An 18,536-nucleotide genomic window follows, 5' to 3' on the forward strand; every position below is an offset into this window, starting at 1 on the left:
TAATACAATGCAAAAAGTCGCATTAAATTATATACAGTAGTTTTCCTTTAATTAATTCCTAAAGATCGCCTATTTTTTTTCGGCTCTAGACCGGAAGGTCCCCTTAACGATTCTGAATTCTGTCGAGGCTGGCGGTTTTCTTCCCGTCGCTCCTTTCGCGAATTATCACGGCGCTGGCAAACCGCCGCGACGGCACTTCCGTTCGTTCACCTGTTGGTTAATTTCCATCGAATCACGGTGTTGTGTTTACGCCCGATTGCCCGCCGCAATGGAGAATTTTCATCGCGCTAATTAAGTAAATCGCGGAACTCCGCGGAAACGTGGCCGTTCCATTTGCTAAATTGTGAGCGACGGAGGTGATCGCGATGCTTTTCGGTGGCTGCCGCCTCTTTTCATAAAGCCCCGGTAATACGTTGCAGCGGCGAAACGCTCGGGTCGATTTAAAGAAGCCGCGACGAGACCGTGCTCGTGCACCGCACAACGGGGATGGAATTAGAAATAATCTCGAGACTCCCACGAACTCGCCAGGATCCTGTGGCAACCGGCTCGCCTGTCGCTGACAGTTATTAGGAACTTATGGGGCGAGAGTTCGCGGTGGAAATTCGAGCCACGCCACTGCCCATGGAATTCGTTTTCTGTTCGGGACACCGGTCGGTTTATTTTGACTGCGCTGCAGAACTTGGCCCTCCGCGAGAACCTCCGAAAATACCCGCTTTGGTCGCGTTCTTCCCAATGTTTTCAATCGCGAATTCGTCGAAACACTTTATCAATCGTTCGTAAACGTCCCTTTTTTCCGTTGTTACTGCACACATCGATCCTCTGCGCGAATAATTGGTGTCCTCTCGAAAAGTCGTCCGGCTCGCGCCCTTGGCAGTGGACAGTGCCGATAGTCCGCGAAAGCAGCGGCAGATGGAAGCACGCAGCGGCCAGCGCAGCAACGGGCACATGGATCGACTTTCCCTTCACCCCCACAAATTCCTGGCGAAGCAAACTCCCGTAAAGGTTTGCGGAAATATTTGTAACTGTAACGATTATCGTGCAGAAATCGGGCTCCTCTAATGACATTCGGACGATGCTCCATTTCGATAATGCTAATTGTCGGTCAGCCCAATTGCCTCGGCCACGTTGGATTCCCTGCCCCTTAAGGGGACCTTCCGGTCTAGAGCCCCAAAAAATAGGTGATATTTAGGAATTAATTAAAGGAAAACTACTACATATAATTTAATGGGATTTTTTGCATTGTATTAAGGATGCTTTAGATTATAGAAATATATTTTTTGTTTTATAATTAATCATTGCAGACGGCACTGCGGAGTCGTTAAAGTCAAGGCGTCAAAAAATTGATCCAAACCGGTGGGACGTCTATCTCCAGAAGTTATTATCCGATTCGACTGAAACTTTTTTTTTATTGTGAAGAATATATTTCTGGCTAGGGGGGGGGGGAGCCAGAAAAAGTACAAAAAATACATTATTTTAGAAAATATCGACACTTGAAGTTTGAAATCACTTTCTCAATATTTTTCATCCTTTCAACACCTTCGCAAATTATAAATTTTCAATTTTTTGTTCGTTTTTCTGGCATCCCCCTAGCCAGAAGTATATTCTTCAAAATAAAAAAAGTTTCAGTCGAATCGGATAATAACTTTTGGAAATACAGGTCCCACCGTTTTGAGAACACTGTTTCGAGAAAAACGCTTTTAAAGTTTTACGTGGGCGCCGAGTGGTCGGTTGTTGCCCATGCATTAACCGCTACTGAAATGCCTATAACTTCGGGAATTTTACGAACTCCAACAAATCCTTTTAAACACGTATTCCTAAAATCTTGAACATTCGAAAAATGAAATAAAAAAAAATGCCTTTTAGACCGGAACCTCCCCTTAAACGGTTCAATACGATCGCTAAAACTCCTCTTCTCGAGGTGACACTAATCACAATCAAGCTGCCGAGCCATAAGTCCAAGTTTCGGCTATAAAATACACCGCCAAGCGTTGCTCAGATCGTAAACTGCGAGGAAGCAGAGTCGCGAGAGTGTTGCGTTCCATGCACCGCGTCTGGCCACCCCCGCCGAATACCTGACTCGCGGGGACTCCGAAAGTCGTTTTCGTGCTCGGCAGGGCTCGGGGTTTAATAAAGCACCGGTGAGAAACGCGAAACACGTGCGTGCAAAAGTTCTCCCCACGGAGCGCGCGAGGGTGGTGTAACGGCGTTCCGCGAGGGAAAAGGTGGAAGGAAGAAAGTTACGAGGGCGGTTGTTAGGTTGTGCCGAGAAGGGTGGCCGGGAGTAGTTTTGGATGTCCCGTTACCTTCCCTTTCATCGAGATTCCGCTTGAATCGACGAACGAACAGTCGGAAGGCTGAAGTTTTCGAGCAGGCGGCCATGGAATTAATGTATCGAGGGACCCGCGTGAAATGGAAGCGGAGCTGAAGTGGAGCCCAATATCGGTAACGGGGGCAACAGTTTAACTACAGCGTTTCTCGGAAGTGGCCGGGCGTATCGCGCTTCCTGCTCCCCAGCTACACTTGGATATTGGAAAATTACGTCAATATTGCGTATTGCGAACTTACGTCAGAACGAAACGGTGCCACCGTTTACCAGGAGCGGCCGCAGGGTTTTCGCCGGTCCTCCCCCAAATTCGTTTCTTGGACGCGAAGCGCCGTGGAGAAGGATCTCTCCGCGACAGCGAGGCCAGGCCTGCGATCGAGGAAACGAAACGAGGGGCAAGAATGACCATCGCGAAATTTCGCTGCTTCATAACCTGACCGAGCAAGAGATAGAGGATAGAGGACGAGGTGGCGATGCTGGAGGTGGTGGAGGGTGCGAACTTTGTTTCTGTAGCTCCCGGGGAGGACAGTTTCGCGACAGTTTCGAGCTGTCTCGGCCCCCGCCCAATCGCGTTCAACTTTTGCGAGGCTGGCCGCGGCAATGGCAATGGCAACGGCGTCCGGCAATTGTGACACTCGTGACGAGAGTATCGATACTGCCCGAGGGGGATCATCCTGCGAGATTGCCGGCTGCCATTCTAGCCCCCGATCGCTCCTCTGTCTCCGCGTGTCTGCAAACACTCTCTGTCGTTGTATCGTCGGGGAGATCGATGGCGACTCGTCACAGCGCAAATATTTGCAGAGCACTCAGCGCGCCGCCACCGCTGCGCTTTCATGCGTTCTACAAATTTATCCGCGAGCGTAAGCGATCGCGATCGATGCACTGATTTTTCCTCCCCGGACTTCGACCTCCAGTGAAAGACGCTCGTCCTCTCGGCTCCTTGCAAATATTGGGCTTGCAGTCAGGATTCTTCCCTGTTTCTGCAAAGACAATGCATCCGAACATCTTTGTTCGCCGTTGCGAGGAGGGTCGCCAGTCAGAGGGGTGGAAACGAGCGTGGAAATTGTAAGCGAATCGTTAGGATTGGAAAGGCAGCGCGCTGCCTGGCGTCGCTCGTCTTCGTGACAGGCGCCGTTTTGCCCGACCTTTATTTACGACACGCGCCCTCGCGAGTGGCCGCGGGCGCGCGGATCGTTACGCGGGAAAATTATTGCGCGTAGGCGGTCTGCGTATTTCCCGATGCCCGCAGATTTACGGATCGTTAAGCCCTGCGAATTTACACGTTCCTTTTCACCGACCGCTATTTGCGGCTTGGCTCTCTGCTTTATTGTTCGTCGCTCGCGCGCCTACGCCCGCGCGATCGTCTGCGGTCAGCTCCGGCGAAGAGGGAGGCTCGTCGGCCGGCTAGCATTGTCTCTGCTCGCGAGATCGATAGCGCGCGATTGCCCCCTAATCAGAAAAATGGTAACAGAACAGAGAGGGGAGAAATCTTTGCGGAAATTTGAGGCAGAGGGTTTTCGAGATCGAGGAGGAGGCTCCGGTGCCCCGCTACAAAGGAATTGGGTAAAAAATTGCACGGACGGGTTGGAGATGTCTGGATTCGAGGGAGGGGTGTCGCAGACGTGGTTCGAGGGGTAGACGTCCGAGGAGACGTTCCATTTTCCCGGGCGCACACGGTCTGGAGCAGCGTGGACGCCGGAAATCTTCTTTTTCTTCGGGTGGCTGAGATGGAAGAATCGTTGGAAAGAGGACTGTCGCAGAGACGGCGGAGGATAAAGGGGGGAAAAGAGTGCGTTGAACGGGCACGCATCGCTCGTAGCGACGCGCAGCTCCGGGGGATCTTGGGAAATGTTACGAGCAGGAGATCACCCTCCGGGGAATATCGTCGGGCGCAGAGGTTATTTCTGGATTGCGAAAACTTTTAATAGCTTTCTGATAGCTTATTGGCCGGTCTTATAAATAATTTCATATCTCGCGTCCGTGGGACTGTCGGCCCTCATCGAGCTCCTTTTTTTCCCCGACTCCATTGTGCGCGGTGTCGCGCGCCTCCCCTCGAGAGCCCGCAGTCCGAAGGTAGCTCGTCGAGGTACAGAAACTTTCCTCCATCCGACAGGAATTATTGCTATTATTATTTATTAGACGGGACGAGCTGTGTGGTTTACGGGAGACTGTTGTACCATGAAACACTTTTTACCATTTTACTTTTTTTCATTTTTTGGTTAGAATATTTTTTAATTAGAATATTCCTGTACAACGTTCTGTAATTATTTTTGTGTTTTACAGTGATATTGAAAGTTAAAAATTGTAATGTCAGTGCCGTGCAAAATGTTCCATGGTACAACATGGTCATGTACCATGGAACACAACCTCTTGTACTATCGAACACTGTCAAATTTTGGTTTATAATCGAAAGGAAGCGCTTCATGAATTCCGGAATTTTGCCAGTAGTCTTGACAAAGTGTCAACTTTATGACGAGTTTCCTCTTAAGTGAGCAGAAATTGGGACATTCACCTTACCTAGCGGCATTCTCTACAACCTGTAATGAGTTTCAACTGTTTATATAGCACCACTATCCAGTAATAGACAAGGTTTCATGGTACACTATGCCCGAGGTACAACAGTCTCCCCTACGCGGGCAACGGCACGGCAGTGAATCGTATTACAGGAGAGCTGAAATACAGCCAGACGGTGTGCCAAGTAAAATTCGTGGAATCGATACGAGTAGTAATCAGGAAGAAACATTTCAATAACGACGACGAAGCATAGAATGCATGTAATTAGTTATTCCTGTATCCCTCAGCCAGAATTCTTGCCCCGAAACTACCCCGTAATCTTGGCCATCTTCCAAACGACAATCTCGCTTTAAAAGAAGCACAATCCCGTCGCGGTAGCATTTGCGAATTTAATAAACAACTCGTTGCGCCGGAATATCCAGCATCCGCCGAAACGAGACGGGCGCTGATCGCTCGCACGTGCGCCGAGTTGCGAGGGGTGTCGCGCCCATTTAAGGGGCGGAAATTATTAAATCAGCCCGTGTCCCTAATTAAAACCGAGTCGCAGCCGATTCGGAATCAAAACGAAAGTTACGAGAAGGCGTGGGAGGGCCACTGCGGTTGGCCAGCGCCGCTGCTGCGGAAATAATCGAGAGCTGCGCCCTTGGCACGACCCTCCTGTTCGGTAGCCGCGCGCCACCCTTTCTACTGTCCGCGTCCACCTATAAATAACATCTCTTACGCACGTTGGAGCAATTTTCTCGCAGAGATACCGCCGGAAACGATCCCGGCTGCATGCATAATCGTAATGAGCCCGAGCTGCGGGCGAAAATTCGGGCGAAATAATTGCGCGTCTGCGGCGGAACACGCGTCCCTCGTTATCAGATGGCGGGAAAAAGTCTCGTCGGCCTTTCCAGTCGTTAACGGTCTTCCAACCGTTCGTGCGCCTAAATGGAGCCCGGCTACTTTACTCGCATTGAAATTCCGAGAGGGTTTCGCGGCTGAATTCGATTGCGTCCCGTTTCGACGCTTCGAACAACGGTCACGCGATCGGATAGCCGGTGATGCGAACGGGCCAACCCTGCGCCCCCCTGTCGCGGCGTTGTCAGCGGAGCGCTAACACTGTTTGTTGCTCGACGACTGTGGTGGATACGCCCCGACGTGGACGCTCGCGCGAACGGGATGATCTCCGCGAAGTGGTTGGCGACGTTTATCGCCGATTGCAGTGACACCAGTCTCGAAGAGAGACGCCTGTTCCGCGTTTAATCGCGGCGCGCGTTGTCTCCTCTCGCAAGGATTCCCGCCCAGCGGCTTTCCAAGCGTGTAAACTGGTACCGCGAAGCCTGTCGCCCGGTGTGGTCCGACAAGTTGAAGCCAGTAATCGGCGATTCTCGAGTAAACGAGCCGCGAAGAGGATGGAAAGAAGAGGGAGGAGGGTCGCGTTACAGCGACGTCCGCCGGGCCACGGGGGAAGGGAAGATTAACATAGAGACGAGGAGGACGCCTTGGGTCTTTTCCGCGTGAGTTATGTTGCCGTGATCCGACGCTACGTGCGCCAGGCTTCCTCGTCCCCGACCGCGTCACGTAGCTGAATTACCTTGCATTAACCATCGCGTCATAAAACGAACGTCATTCTCGCCCTTGATGGTCCGTGGGATGCGATTCGATTATTCCCCGCGGCCTCGTAACATCGTTATCGCTCTTTTGTTTAGAGTAATTGGTTTCTTTGATTAGACGGACAGAGGGTGGGGGGGGGGGGGGGAGGAATCGTTTCGACGGGTAGGGTAGGTACTTTGTTCGCAATTGGAGCGGAGCGAGATCCTCGAACGATTTCACGCAGGTTGGACTCGCGCGGGGAGCATCGAGAGAGAGAGAGGATTCTCCATGGTCGAGGAGGTTTAAAAAGAGTCTCTGAGAATGGTAAAGCGACGCGGCGTGGCTCGAAAGCGACTAAAATGGATCCCCCTTAGCGTGGGTCGAGTGAGGCGCGCGTCGCTCGCGTTCAACTCGCGAGCACGGCAATTGATGACTGTTGCTGGACGCCGCTGGGTCAGAGAAAGCGGACAAATTGAGAACGATGTGGGAGGAAAATACTGTTTGAGAACGGCTGTAGTCGAGGCTCTGTACGTTGCCCGTGCATCGGCGATATTTCATAATCCACGCTCGTCCGGCGAGATTCACTCCGGTCGGTATCCCCTGGAAACGGCGACTCGTCCGTTCCGCTGCAGGAAATGCGAGATGGTAGGCAGAACGATAATCGCGAGGACGCCCATCGATGGCATTACCCGCGGCTGTTTGCAAACAGCAATAATCATCTTCGTGACGCGTATTAGCTGCAGGTAGCGAGGTGGTTGCGTACACTGCAACGTGCACACGCCAACGCGTGCGTCGGTCCAGTTTCTATGTATCACTTAACCGGGAGATACGGCCTGGCTCGGTGTGCCACGCTAATACTGAAATAATGCCGCACCGGGTCTACGCGGACCGAAATCGCCAACGCCACTCCCCTGTCGACAGAGTGCTCGCCTACGCTTCGCTGCCACTTCTCGATACGTAGGGCAGAGTCGTGCAGTACCGACCAGCTTACAGTACCGACCGAAGCGAGTTCTCGCTACTTCGACCAGATATTAGCACTTTATTTTTATTAATAATTGAAAATCACGATTCTCTATAACCTATTACGGGGTCATATTATTTATTAAGTGACCGCACACCAGTGAATGACTGTTAGGCAAAGAAATGTCAGTTATAAATTTAAACATTATTATATGCTTGTAAATGGAGTGTAGTTGCACTTTTAATATCCTATATTTTTTTTGGTTACTCCTATTAAGCAAACATTAATAAATACAATTCTTATTAAAGGTATGCGGTCATTTACTGGGCTTCTATACGTTTTGAGTTTTATAATTGTATTTTTTTTTAATTGCGATAAGAATAACTAATTATTTTTATAGAAATTTTAAGGAAACTAAATTTAAATGCAATTTCAAAAATTGTTTTGTTGTTATACATAAATATATCAAGTATTAATCTCAAAGGTTCATAGATTCAACAATTCGGTCATTCACTGGTTGGTTTACCCTACGTTGATATTCAGTGGGTTAAATGTTATTTTTTAAAGCTAATCTTGTGTTTCTCACGTGAGTAAATGATTTTGGTCTATTAGCTATACTATCTCTAGTCTATTAAGTTTACTAAAACGCCCTAGTTTTACAATATTTTTTCTACATAATATATCATGATCTAAAATGTTTCCCCGTGTTTGTCGTACAGTACCGACCAATAGACTGTCAACCAGTAGAGACCAAATTTTTCTTATCTGTAAGTTTAATCTGTTAGTAATTCAAATTAATTTATAAGATGTTCATTTAGCCTTCTTTCTACCTTGTCCTGCAGAAAAATAAAGTAAATAAGGATAGGTATGATAACCTAACAAACAGAAAGCTATGATTTAATGAAGAAGTTATCCAGTATGTTATTTGCAGGCACAGTTGGGAATTAACTACATAAAAATTATTTAAATAAGGATCAAACAAAAGTCACTTTAACTTTAGATTATCCGACGAATAAAGTTAATTTCTTTATTCGATGAGAATTTATTCGACGGACAAAGTTAACTTTTTTATTCGTTATTCGAAATTTCATTTAAAAATTATTAAATTTCACAAAAATAATTTCTCTCCTCTTATTAAGTTCCATCCATACTACAAACACGTTTTTGAATTTCTGATTTTTATCGACTCTACCCCGTACACAGTTGGCTTTACGATACGGCGCCCTAATACCGCTATTTTCAACAATCACGAAGCAACTGCAAATTGTTCGCGGATTCGTGGGTACGCCAGGTATCATGGCCCTGATAGTTTAATTGCTAGATAATATCGACTTCCTGTGACGGTGAAACGTCGAGCCAACGATAGCCAGAAAGGGAAACGCGTCGCAGGAGATACGCTTCGCGACCCATCGAGATCCATCTTCCCTATTGTGCAGCCTGCTCCTGATGAACTTCGAAGGCATTGAAAAGTCAATTCAACGTTATTCATGGACGCTTGAAACTTTAGTCCTCTCAACGATGATGGATGCCCCGGCGAAACGAAATACCAACTCGGCGCCGCCGGCGAGTGTAGTAATGATAATAATTAATGCCCCAAGTTTCTGACGTCGAATCGAGCGTCAGAATCTCGGGACTCCTCGAATTAATCTCGTCTACTTTCGGCCACCTCCCCCGCGGGAGATGCTCCTCTCCCAGCCCCATCGGCTGCCAAGGTTCCCCGCGATCTTTTGGGAGCGAAGGAGCGGCCGATGGGCAGAGAATTTGCTTTTTTAAAACGATTAGCCAAACGTTTCGGCCGTCAGCGGCCTCGGAACTGGATTAACGCAATTCCCGCGACGTTTCGGGGTTGGTTCGCGCTAATCTGGTTACTTAGCGTTCGGAGCTCGACAAAAGGGATTCGCGGAACCGCCAAGTTTCCCCGCGGGATTAAAACTAGTTAATTTAAACTCTCCCTCTCTGTTGGCGAAGGGCGACGTCTCGCGAAGGTTCACCCGAAGGACATTCCTCAGCTGGCCCGTCTAAACACGTCTCCTCGTCTCTCTTTCAACCCACCCTCGCTGAATCTGACCTCAGACTGTCGCTGGAATAACCATCGACGGCAGCCTACGCCGTCGGTTCGCGACGCAATTTTATGGCGGCTTCTCCTGGTCCTGGGCTCGTTTTTATCGTCCAATTTCGATTGACGAAGCCTCGGGTCTCGAAGAAAGGCATTTCGGGGTTTAATAGTTCGTCGGCTGGCTCCTCCGAAATGCGAAACGGGCACATTTCGCGAGTACATTAAACGAATCCGGCCAGCCGTAAATACGAGCCGGGGCGACATTCGTTTCGGGAGGAATGGCGAACGTCGTGAATTTCGGGACGGCGACGTTATGAAATTTCGCGTAACGCGACTCGCTAGAGCTCACCCCCTATTTCTGTTCTGTTTTTTTTTTCACCCTGCCGTTATACGGGGTACGTATTTATTCTGGCGAGCGCGACACGTAGGCTGTCTCCAGGTTCTCGTAATGAAATTACCGGACGCGTGAGGCCCCCCCAGCACGCGTTTCCACGCGACTATTGTCACACGACTAACATTACGCATCGTGATAAAGCCTGGCTCGCGCTTTCCCGAGCCGAAACCGCGAGCTGCTAACCCGGTCGCTGCCTGTACTCGTATTTATTACCACCGCCACGCAATTTCCGTGCGCGTACACTGCTTGCCGCCAAAAACCGACCAGTGCGACGCGATTTTTTTGGCGACCGCCAGTCCTGCGAGCTCGCAATTTCATTAGAGGGGACGTCCGCCTTCGTGCACGCGGAACATCAGTTCTAATTCACGAATTCGGCCGAATTTCAGCCGGTGCTGGCGTCTAGCTCGGGCCTCGAGCCCGTTGTCACGGATTATTTCGAGCAGCGGGGGCTTGTCGTTGCTCCCGGATGCAGCCACCGCGAGATTTATCGCGCGAAATCGTACGACGCGCTTCCAATTAACTCTCGAGTAATTCCTGACCGAGTCTCAGCTCTGCGCGCTTCCTGGTGGCCTACAAAACAATGGACGACGAGTTCGCAGGCCTTCTCCTATGGGTCCGTCACATACACCGTTGCCTGCCCTTGTCGTGGCTCTGTTTCCATACACTCGCGTTCGCAGTTCGGATACAGGAATCCATGATCAGTCTGTTTGTCGCGGGAACGTGGAAATCGGGGTGTCCTGTTCGAGTGGAAAACACTGATAGGCTTCCACGAAACGACATTGTGTCGGCTGATTCTATGAAATCCTCCGTCTACTTCTGTGCGATCCTCTATCTTCCTTTATACAGTTCGATTCCAAGGTGCCGCATGCAGGGGTTGAAACGGTTCCGAGAATAACGGTTTCAAACTGTTATATATCGGTTCTCACTGAAACAGGTGTGAAGAACAGATATTCTAAATAACTGTTATAAGGAACCGAAATTTCTGGCTATTTCGATTCCGGTTACGGTTCTGCGGAACCGATATTATATCGGTTCCGTAACGGTTATACATCGGTTTTATAACAGTAATGTATCCTATCTGTTACGCATCGGGTATGCGTAGCACGTTCCAAAATATTTACGATCAATGTTTTCTAATGAAAATTCGATTTGTTTGTAAGTCTTTCCATCGCTGGTCCTCTCTATCTGGTGTCTCTCTTTTCAAAACTCCATCAATGCAGGAGAAGCCGAAATGAAAGACAGTATCTGTAAATTAAGTATTGAAAAGAGAAAAATAATTAGTAGAAAATTAGTAGTAAGTTTGTACATATTAGGAAAGTTATTGCTGTTAGTGTTAGCAATACTTTAAATTAAGCGTCAAATTAATATTAGTCGTAGTGTATAATAGTTATTAGTGATATTTAAAAACATGTCGACATAATGGGCTAAAAGAAATGCGACATTGTTCGTAAGTATTTTAAAACGTGCGATGGTAGAATGAAAATTAAATTAATAAGGGTTTAACTTAAACGTAACTTAAAAAAAAAATTATTTCAAACTACTTTTGAGAATCAATTTATTCTTCACAGATTTATTATTTAATCATAATTTAAAAGGCGCTTACGCATGGTTGAGGCGAGCCCAGCCCATAGCGAGAGTTTACTGTATAACCGATATATAACCGTTACGGAACCGATATAATATCGGTTCTGTATAACTGGAACTGAAACCGCTACAGGCCAGAACCGTGTTCAATCGTAACTGTTTCAAGATTATTTCGGTTCTCATAACTGTTTCGAGAACCGAAACCGATATCATAACTGTTTTCAACCCCTGGCCGCATGCCGTGTCGCGCGAGAAGTCGATCGATGATGGCCACGCCACAGACGGTGTAGATCTACTGTCCGCCTCGCGCGTTCCTCGGTAATTCCACTGACAGTAGAAATTCCCAGTCCATTGTCAGCCTGGCTCAACCTTCGCCAGACTCACAATCAGATCGAACTGAATACCATCTCCTTGCACGAAATCATCGTCGCGGCGATTCGTTTCCACGCGCGATGGCGGTGGGTATATCGCCGCGACAGAATCGCGTCGGTTGAATTTCGACGTCGTAGGAAACGGCAACGGAATACGGCCCGTATCGCGGCGAAAAGGGACGTGCGTGGTGGCGCGGAATGAGAAGGCTGGTGATGCGAGGACGAGACGGGGAGGGGGTGTATCGGGGAGAATTAAATAAAAATCACGCGAACCGGAGATTTGGTCCGCGCGGAGCCGAGCCAGAAACGAGATGAGCGCTTCAGGCCGCTCGGTTGGCTGCTCGTCCGCATTCTGCTCTGCATGTGAATGAGAGCAGCGGCGGAGAAAGGGCGACGCTGGCAGGCGCGGGGGGATGGAAAAGAAACGGAGGAGCTCGACGGGGTTGCAGCGTCGCCGAGCGTCGAGGTAGAACATCGGGCCGAGCCAAGAAACGGAACGGAAGGAAGGCTGCATTTATTAAACTGAGCGCGGACGTGTTCCTCTTCTCCTTCCTCCGCTTCCTCCACCTACGTGCCATTCGTTCCTCTCTCCTTTTCACCAGCCTTCGTCCACTCCCGGCCCTCGCTATTGCGCTCGCTTAGCGTAAAATAGTAGCTCGATACCCTCTTCATCACCGATGCCCTTCTTTCCGCCTCTTCCTCCTAGTTCCTTTCGCTCGTGCGTGCACGCGAGCCGCTCCTCGTTCCCCTCAGCTCGCTCCCGTCTTCCGAGTTGAATGTCAACGACTCGGGGAAACACTGGCGTCGAACTTTGCTTTTAAAAAAATTCGCCCGCTTCCAAGGTGTGTTTGTTCGATGGAAGTTGGCCGATGTCTCTCGGCGTCCCAGCCGAGAGGGCAGATAGAATCCTAGCGCGATAGTATCTTGCGTTTGATTATTCGTGTCCTAAGTGCATTGGAAACTGTCCTCACATGCGTCACGGAACCATCTCCGGCACCCCGCAATCTAGAGACGCGGTAGGGTCTCTTCGCCAAGTACATGAAAGACACCCTTTATACGTCGAGTGTCGTTTTTAAATAATTCTTATTCATCGACACCTTGACCTTGCCTGGCCACGCCAAGTATTTGACTTCCAGGCCGCGGACATCTAGGCAAATATCTGTCCATTTTATCTTCACATTATTAAAATGTTTGTCATCTTAATCGCAGTTGGAAAGCACCTTTATGTACCTGCAGCTCATTTTGATTTCACATCTTTTTTTTATATTCTAATTATTATTATCTTCTATTCTTTTGTGATTTATTTGATTTCATGTACTTGGCGTAATTTTTTTCCTCTTTTAAACTTTTTTACGGGGATATCCCTTACTGTATGACGTATCGGCGGATTGCCTATTCCGTTGCGACGATACACGATCGCGCATCCTCGGTCAGAACGACGCCGTCGGGGGTTGCGGAGGAGCCGAAACAATTCATCAAGGGAATACAATCGCGTGTGCCGGAGCGAGGGGCGACGGATAGGAGACAGACGAACCGGTGGCGTGACTGATTCATTATGAGACTGTAATTAAGTCTCCGCTATTAGCATACCGACTGCCGCGGACCGCTCAAACGGCAGTAGGCAGTCGGCACCGACTGGAACGACTTGACCCGAAGGTGCTTGCTATGCTAACGAGACACCCCCACTGATATGTCTTCCACGGTACGTGGCGCGCCGAAAAACCGCCTTCACCCCCTATCGAGGGAGTTACACCAGCGTCACGGTGCCCTGTGCTGCTAATGGTCGGCTACCAGACGCGTATCTCTTAATTAGCCAGCAGAAATCCACTCTGCGACCGCTGCGAGGGGTCTCCGTTATCAATTTAACCCCAAGCCGCCAACTTTCCCGGTCAAACTGCCATTTTTTTCGAGCGTCGTCGCGCCTGCGAGGCAACCCTCCTCCGCTTCCACTGCCTCGCTTAGACCGCTGGCTGTTTTCCCTGGACGATACCCGGTTGCTAACGAGTTTATCTGAGCGACGACCCCTCGTTGTCCCTTCCGTTTCGTGGATTCTCCCTGCTTTTTTCTTGCTCGCTCCGCAGACGCCTGGCGGTTTGCCGTCGTCCCAACCCCCCTCCGATCGTGGTTTCTGGGGGGTTCGCGGTAACGAGATCTCCGCGACCGTTTCATTCTGTTTTCGTGTAGACGTTTGGTAACCTTCGGGGAACCGGAGTCGTTGTCTGTCGATAATTCGATTTTAAAAGGTCCGTACAACCCCCTTGAACGCGACTGTTGGGGAATTATTCAGCCGTTCGCAAAGTGGGGAAATTTCGCGATTTTATGGCCAAAACCACGAAAATAAATTGTTGATTTCGACAAAATAAATGCAAATGCTGTTTTTCTGATAATTTAGTTTCTCATATATTAGAACGTAAAAGTGCCGAATTTTATATATTAAAAATAAATTTTGATGTTTTCACCACGAAAATGGATATAGTTCTTCAATTGACATTTGTATTAAACTTGTACAATTAAAAAATTTCATTTCTGTAGTTTTGGCCATAAAATCGCAAAATTTCCGCACCGTGGGTCGCGGGGGATAAAATCCATGCCGCGATTCGTTGCGGCTCGAGTGCGAGCGGGATGGGGGGAAGAATAAATTACCTGCACGGTCCTGGCCGAGATAGAGCATCCTTCCCGCGCCGATTAATAGTTCTGTCAATAGGATTAATCGAGCGTTGATTTTCTGTGTGGTTTTCAGCACGCTGAGGTGGAGGATGGAGGAGCTGGAGACGTTGGAGAGCACGGAGTGCCCCGAGTGCCCCGGGCCACCCCCTGAGTTCCGGTTGCCGCCACCCCCTCGGCCACCCTTCCTCACCGACGGTACCTTCTGCTCGGAGGAGCCCCTCACCGAGATCGAAGACTGCGTCGCCATCCCGGTGAGTTCGATTTCTCCATTATTTCATCATCATTCGTCCCTCCTCGTCCATGCCGCGAGAACAACAAAAGCTGTGCCCTCCCTGCGCAAGGAAACTTTGCTCGGCGCTGGATTCAAGCTACTAACATCGGGCGGACCGCTTCTGCTCGACCATTAGATTACGCGCTCGTTAATTCTTGATTCAACTTCCGACGTGTACACGTAATCTCCCGTTCAATCTTCCGATGGGCGGCTTACATCGACTCCCCCGGATACTTGGACCTCTCGCCCGCCTTCGAGAGACGCGCGGCTTTTCGCTGCTTATGAAATATTCTCCAACGTAATCCGCGTTCCCAAAACTTGTCGAATATTCCGTCTTCGCGCAGCACGGTTCCTTGAATCTCTCGAAGAGATTGAACTCCGCTACTTTGCTCTTCCCTCGTCGCGGGGGCAAGGCTTGGAAAGGATCGACCAAGGATGTTTACCGTTATCTAGGGAGTTAATGAAATAGAGAGCGACGGTGGCGTGCCAGTTGAGTGGAATAAGAATCGCGAGTTACGGGATTGAATGGCGGAACAGGTGGCGCAGAAGAACAGTCGGAAGAAGCAGAATCACATGATTCTACGGTTGCTCGATTCATATCGAAAGGACGGGATTTCGGCGCTGGATAAATTCCGGATCTCTTTATCCGGCGCCAGCAAATTGAAACGGGAGCGCGGTATCTCGACGGGCAAAAACCTCTCCACGTCTCCGTTAATCTTCGCGTAACTTTTTCCACGGCGGAAATGGTTTGCTTAACAAAGCGTTTCTCGAGATCTTGGCTCGATCTGTGAAGTCGTCGGACACAGGGGGAGGATTGAATCAGCGCAAAGAGTAGACGGGAAACTGCTAGCCACAATATGTGACCAGGCGCGGACACGGATACGGCAATTCTATAACTTTTTTCGTGGTGTTGGGCGTGATCTACGGGCCATCGCGATATAGACGGAAGACGGGGAAAGAATTCCAATTAAAGTGGCCCGTGTGGGGGGTGGCCGGAAGCCCCGGGCTGCTGGCGTGCCTCAACTCTCGAATAAGTTGCCGGCCGCGGCGACAAACCTTTGAAATTCTCCGCGGATTTCGCGACACCGAACGGCTTCATTTTTCCCCCGGTCTCGTTACGGTCCGATAAATCTCGGCCACCGAGCCCGATTAATCCCCGCCGCGTGCCGTCTCGTTTATTGGTCGTCGCTCCACCCGTCGGGATTCTTCTTGGCGCGAAAGTTCGACGATTTAATCCGTGGTCGCGTGCGCGGAAATTATTTCGTCCGCAGAATTGTTTCGAGTAATTAAACGACCCCGTCCCTCTGTTCCCCGCCTCTCGGCGCGTCTCCGCGCGCGGGCAGTTTTTAACGAGCCAACTCGCAGTTAAAATATCGCCAACTTTCACGATCGCCCGGTAATCCCCGCGCACGCTACCCCCGCTCGCTGCGACCGCTTTAAAATTCCATTTATGCGAGGCGTCCTCGTAAGGATTATTTCGCGCGGTGCTTTCGCCCGTTAGAGGAAGGTGTTGTACCTTTGATCAGTTTGAAGTTTTTCAAATCTCTCCACCTCAGTTTTGCTCCGAAAAAAAATCGGAAAAGGGATCATATCAATTTTTTAAGCTTTTACTAACACATATATTTTTAATAACTTTTATTGTATCTTTTACCGCAGTTTAAGAAAACAGAAAAGTTGGTCAAAGGTACAACAGTCCCTTGTTCCTTTGACCAGTGGGTATATAATGATACATAATAAAAAGAAGCAGGCTTAAATGAATACAACTGTTTATTATAATGTCACAGTAATATGTTAAAACTTATAAAATATCATAGAACTATAAAATATTACGCTTTGCTTTCTTATTTTTTGTTCTTTTCTTCTCTTCAATCGCAATTTTCTCTGGTGTATTTATTAGAATGGTAGATTTTCCTTTTGGAGGTTCTCTCCTGGTAGTTTTCCGTTTTGTTGCTTTTGGGTAAGGTCTAATCATTTCTGGCGTGACTATCTTCTCAGTTGAGGAATTGTATTCTGGACTGGATATGGAACTTGAGGGAACTGGTGCGTTATCCAGATTTGTAATGATAGCTAAGGAATCTGCACTATTTAGGTTTGGGGATAGTATAAGTACTTTGAATAGAATGATCTTGAAGTGGTTGCACTAATTTGACTAATTGATCTTCTTGCGGTAATGCTCGATCAGATACATTTGCTGGGACGTAGTCTTCATCAACAAAGGGTATGAACCAGAACTCTTGAAGCCCTTAATTATATCATTAGGGGTGAAAGCTTTTGGGTATGCCGCGCCAATTAGTGCTGCAATTTCATAAATTGAAATAGGCTTTCCTGCATTACCTGACAGAACATCCAGTTATTAGCCGCACTGCTATAAAACGATTTAAAACTGCCAAATACACCTCGAACAAGCGGATGCATTTATGTGATGATTGCGGATGAAATGTCGTTAAACCGACACCACTCCTTTTAGCTAAATTAATTACTGGGATAGAAACGTGACTATCGCGGTTAACGAATAGCAACAGAACAAGTTTATCAATAATTCATGTTCGAACATTTTTTTTTTATAAAATGGTGCAAAAACTGTAGAAACAAGAATTCATTGGACCATGCAGACGAGTTTGCTGCACCAATTGTCCCAGGTGGCGCTCCTGTGAGCATGAATGGTTTAAAATTAACTCGTGGAAATATCAGCATCGGTGTAACGCTGTTTCCAATCGCATTTACTGCACAAATTAAAGTAACATTCTGGCTACCTTCTCCTGATGCCATGCCACCTATTTCTTTCAAATGCTAGTTGCATCAAACTTATATCGTTCTAAAAGCTGTTTGCAATTGTTAAAAACTATACAAACAATTTCTCCGTTAAAAGCTCTTGCTAAGAGCTTGTGCCATCGGGTTTCCGCAAAGAGAGTTGTTCATTGTATTTCTTACGGAAGTCCCGCAACCATTCTTCTTCTGCACATTTGTTATCGGTCCATGATTTGTCAAATTTCTTGTTATTTGGAACGGCATATTTATAAGCCAAGACTCTAACTTGTTTGAGCGTTAGAGCATAGTGCATATTGGTAGCGCTTTTTAAATACTGAACTAATAAAAGATCCTCTTCGTCTGTGAATACCGTTTTTGGTTTTTTAAGAGAGTAGGGGAGAGGTGCTATAAAAGGGACAGTTTTGTTTAGCGTCCATTTCTCAATAATCCATAATCTCAAAATCTTTTCTGTATACATTTTACAGCTACTTCAATCTGGTTACTTTCAATTCTTTCCCTTTTACTATCTTTACTTCGAGACAATGCTAAACTGCAAGCAAAAATAAAATTAAAAATAAAAACAAGAAATGTGAAATTTATATTGTTAAAGGAGTAACAGCATTGGATTCCTGACGTTTCCTCGATTAACAATACACCAAATTTCATACACGTAAATTTGACTATATTTAGCGAAGTGAGCATTATGCAAAAAGTGTTTTCCTTTATTTCGTTAATTATAGCACGACTTATGTAAAATTCTTTATCCATGCTAGAGTGTTGCACCTTTGACTGGCCAAAGTTTCTCAGGTTAGACCGACCGACTTCAAACTTTTCTACAGAATAGTATAAAAAAACTTAAAAAATATTAACTTCTTAAAATGTTATGAGGTTGCGTAGAAATGGATGAATACTTACTTTTTCCCTACGAAATTGAATAATTTTTTTCTGTGATCAAGAAGCCATTAAATTACAAATCTGATGCCTAACAAATGCCCTAAAATCTCTATTTCCACATACGTACATTTAACAGATGGCCGTGTAACACATGGTTGTCAAAGATACGACTGGTCAA

General features: G+C 47.7%; 1 protein-coding gene across 4 annotated transcripts in view; it reads left to right on the forward strand.

Moving 5' to 3' along the window:
• Positions 1 to 18,536, forward strand: part of Pxb (putative Hedgehog signaling attenuator pxb) — a 285,795-nt gene that overhangs the window by 195,849 nt on the left and 71,410 nt on the right. For 3 of the 4 annotated variants that reach the window (XM_076810053.1, XM_076810051.1, XM_076810052.1), the window contains exon 2: positions 14,519 to 14,696. The exons of the other annotated variant lie outside the window; for it this stretch is intronic. In XM_076810053.1, coding sequence (XP_076666168.1) covers positions 14,535 to 14,696 — 162 coding nt within the window. In that variant the 5' untranslated portion in view covers positions 14,519 to 14,534. The remainder of the gene's footprint in view (positions 1 to 14,518; positions 14,697 to 18,536) is intronic. 4 annotated transcript variants of the gene reach the window in all.

This window comes from Andrena cerasifolii, chromosome 4, assembly GCF_050908995.1.
Source record: "Andrena cerasifolii isolate SP2316 chromosome 4, iyAndCera1_principal, whole genome shotgun sequence".
Classification (NCBI taxonomy): Eukaryota; Metazoa; Arthropoda; class Insecta; order Hymenoptera; family Andrenidae; genus Andrena; species Andrena cerasifolii.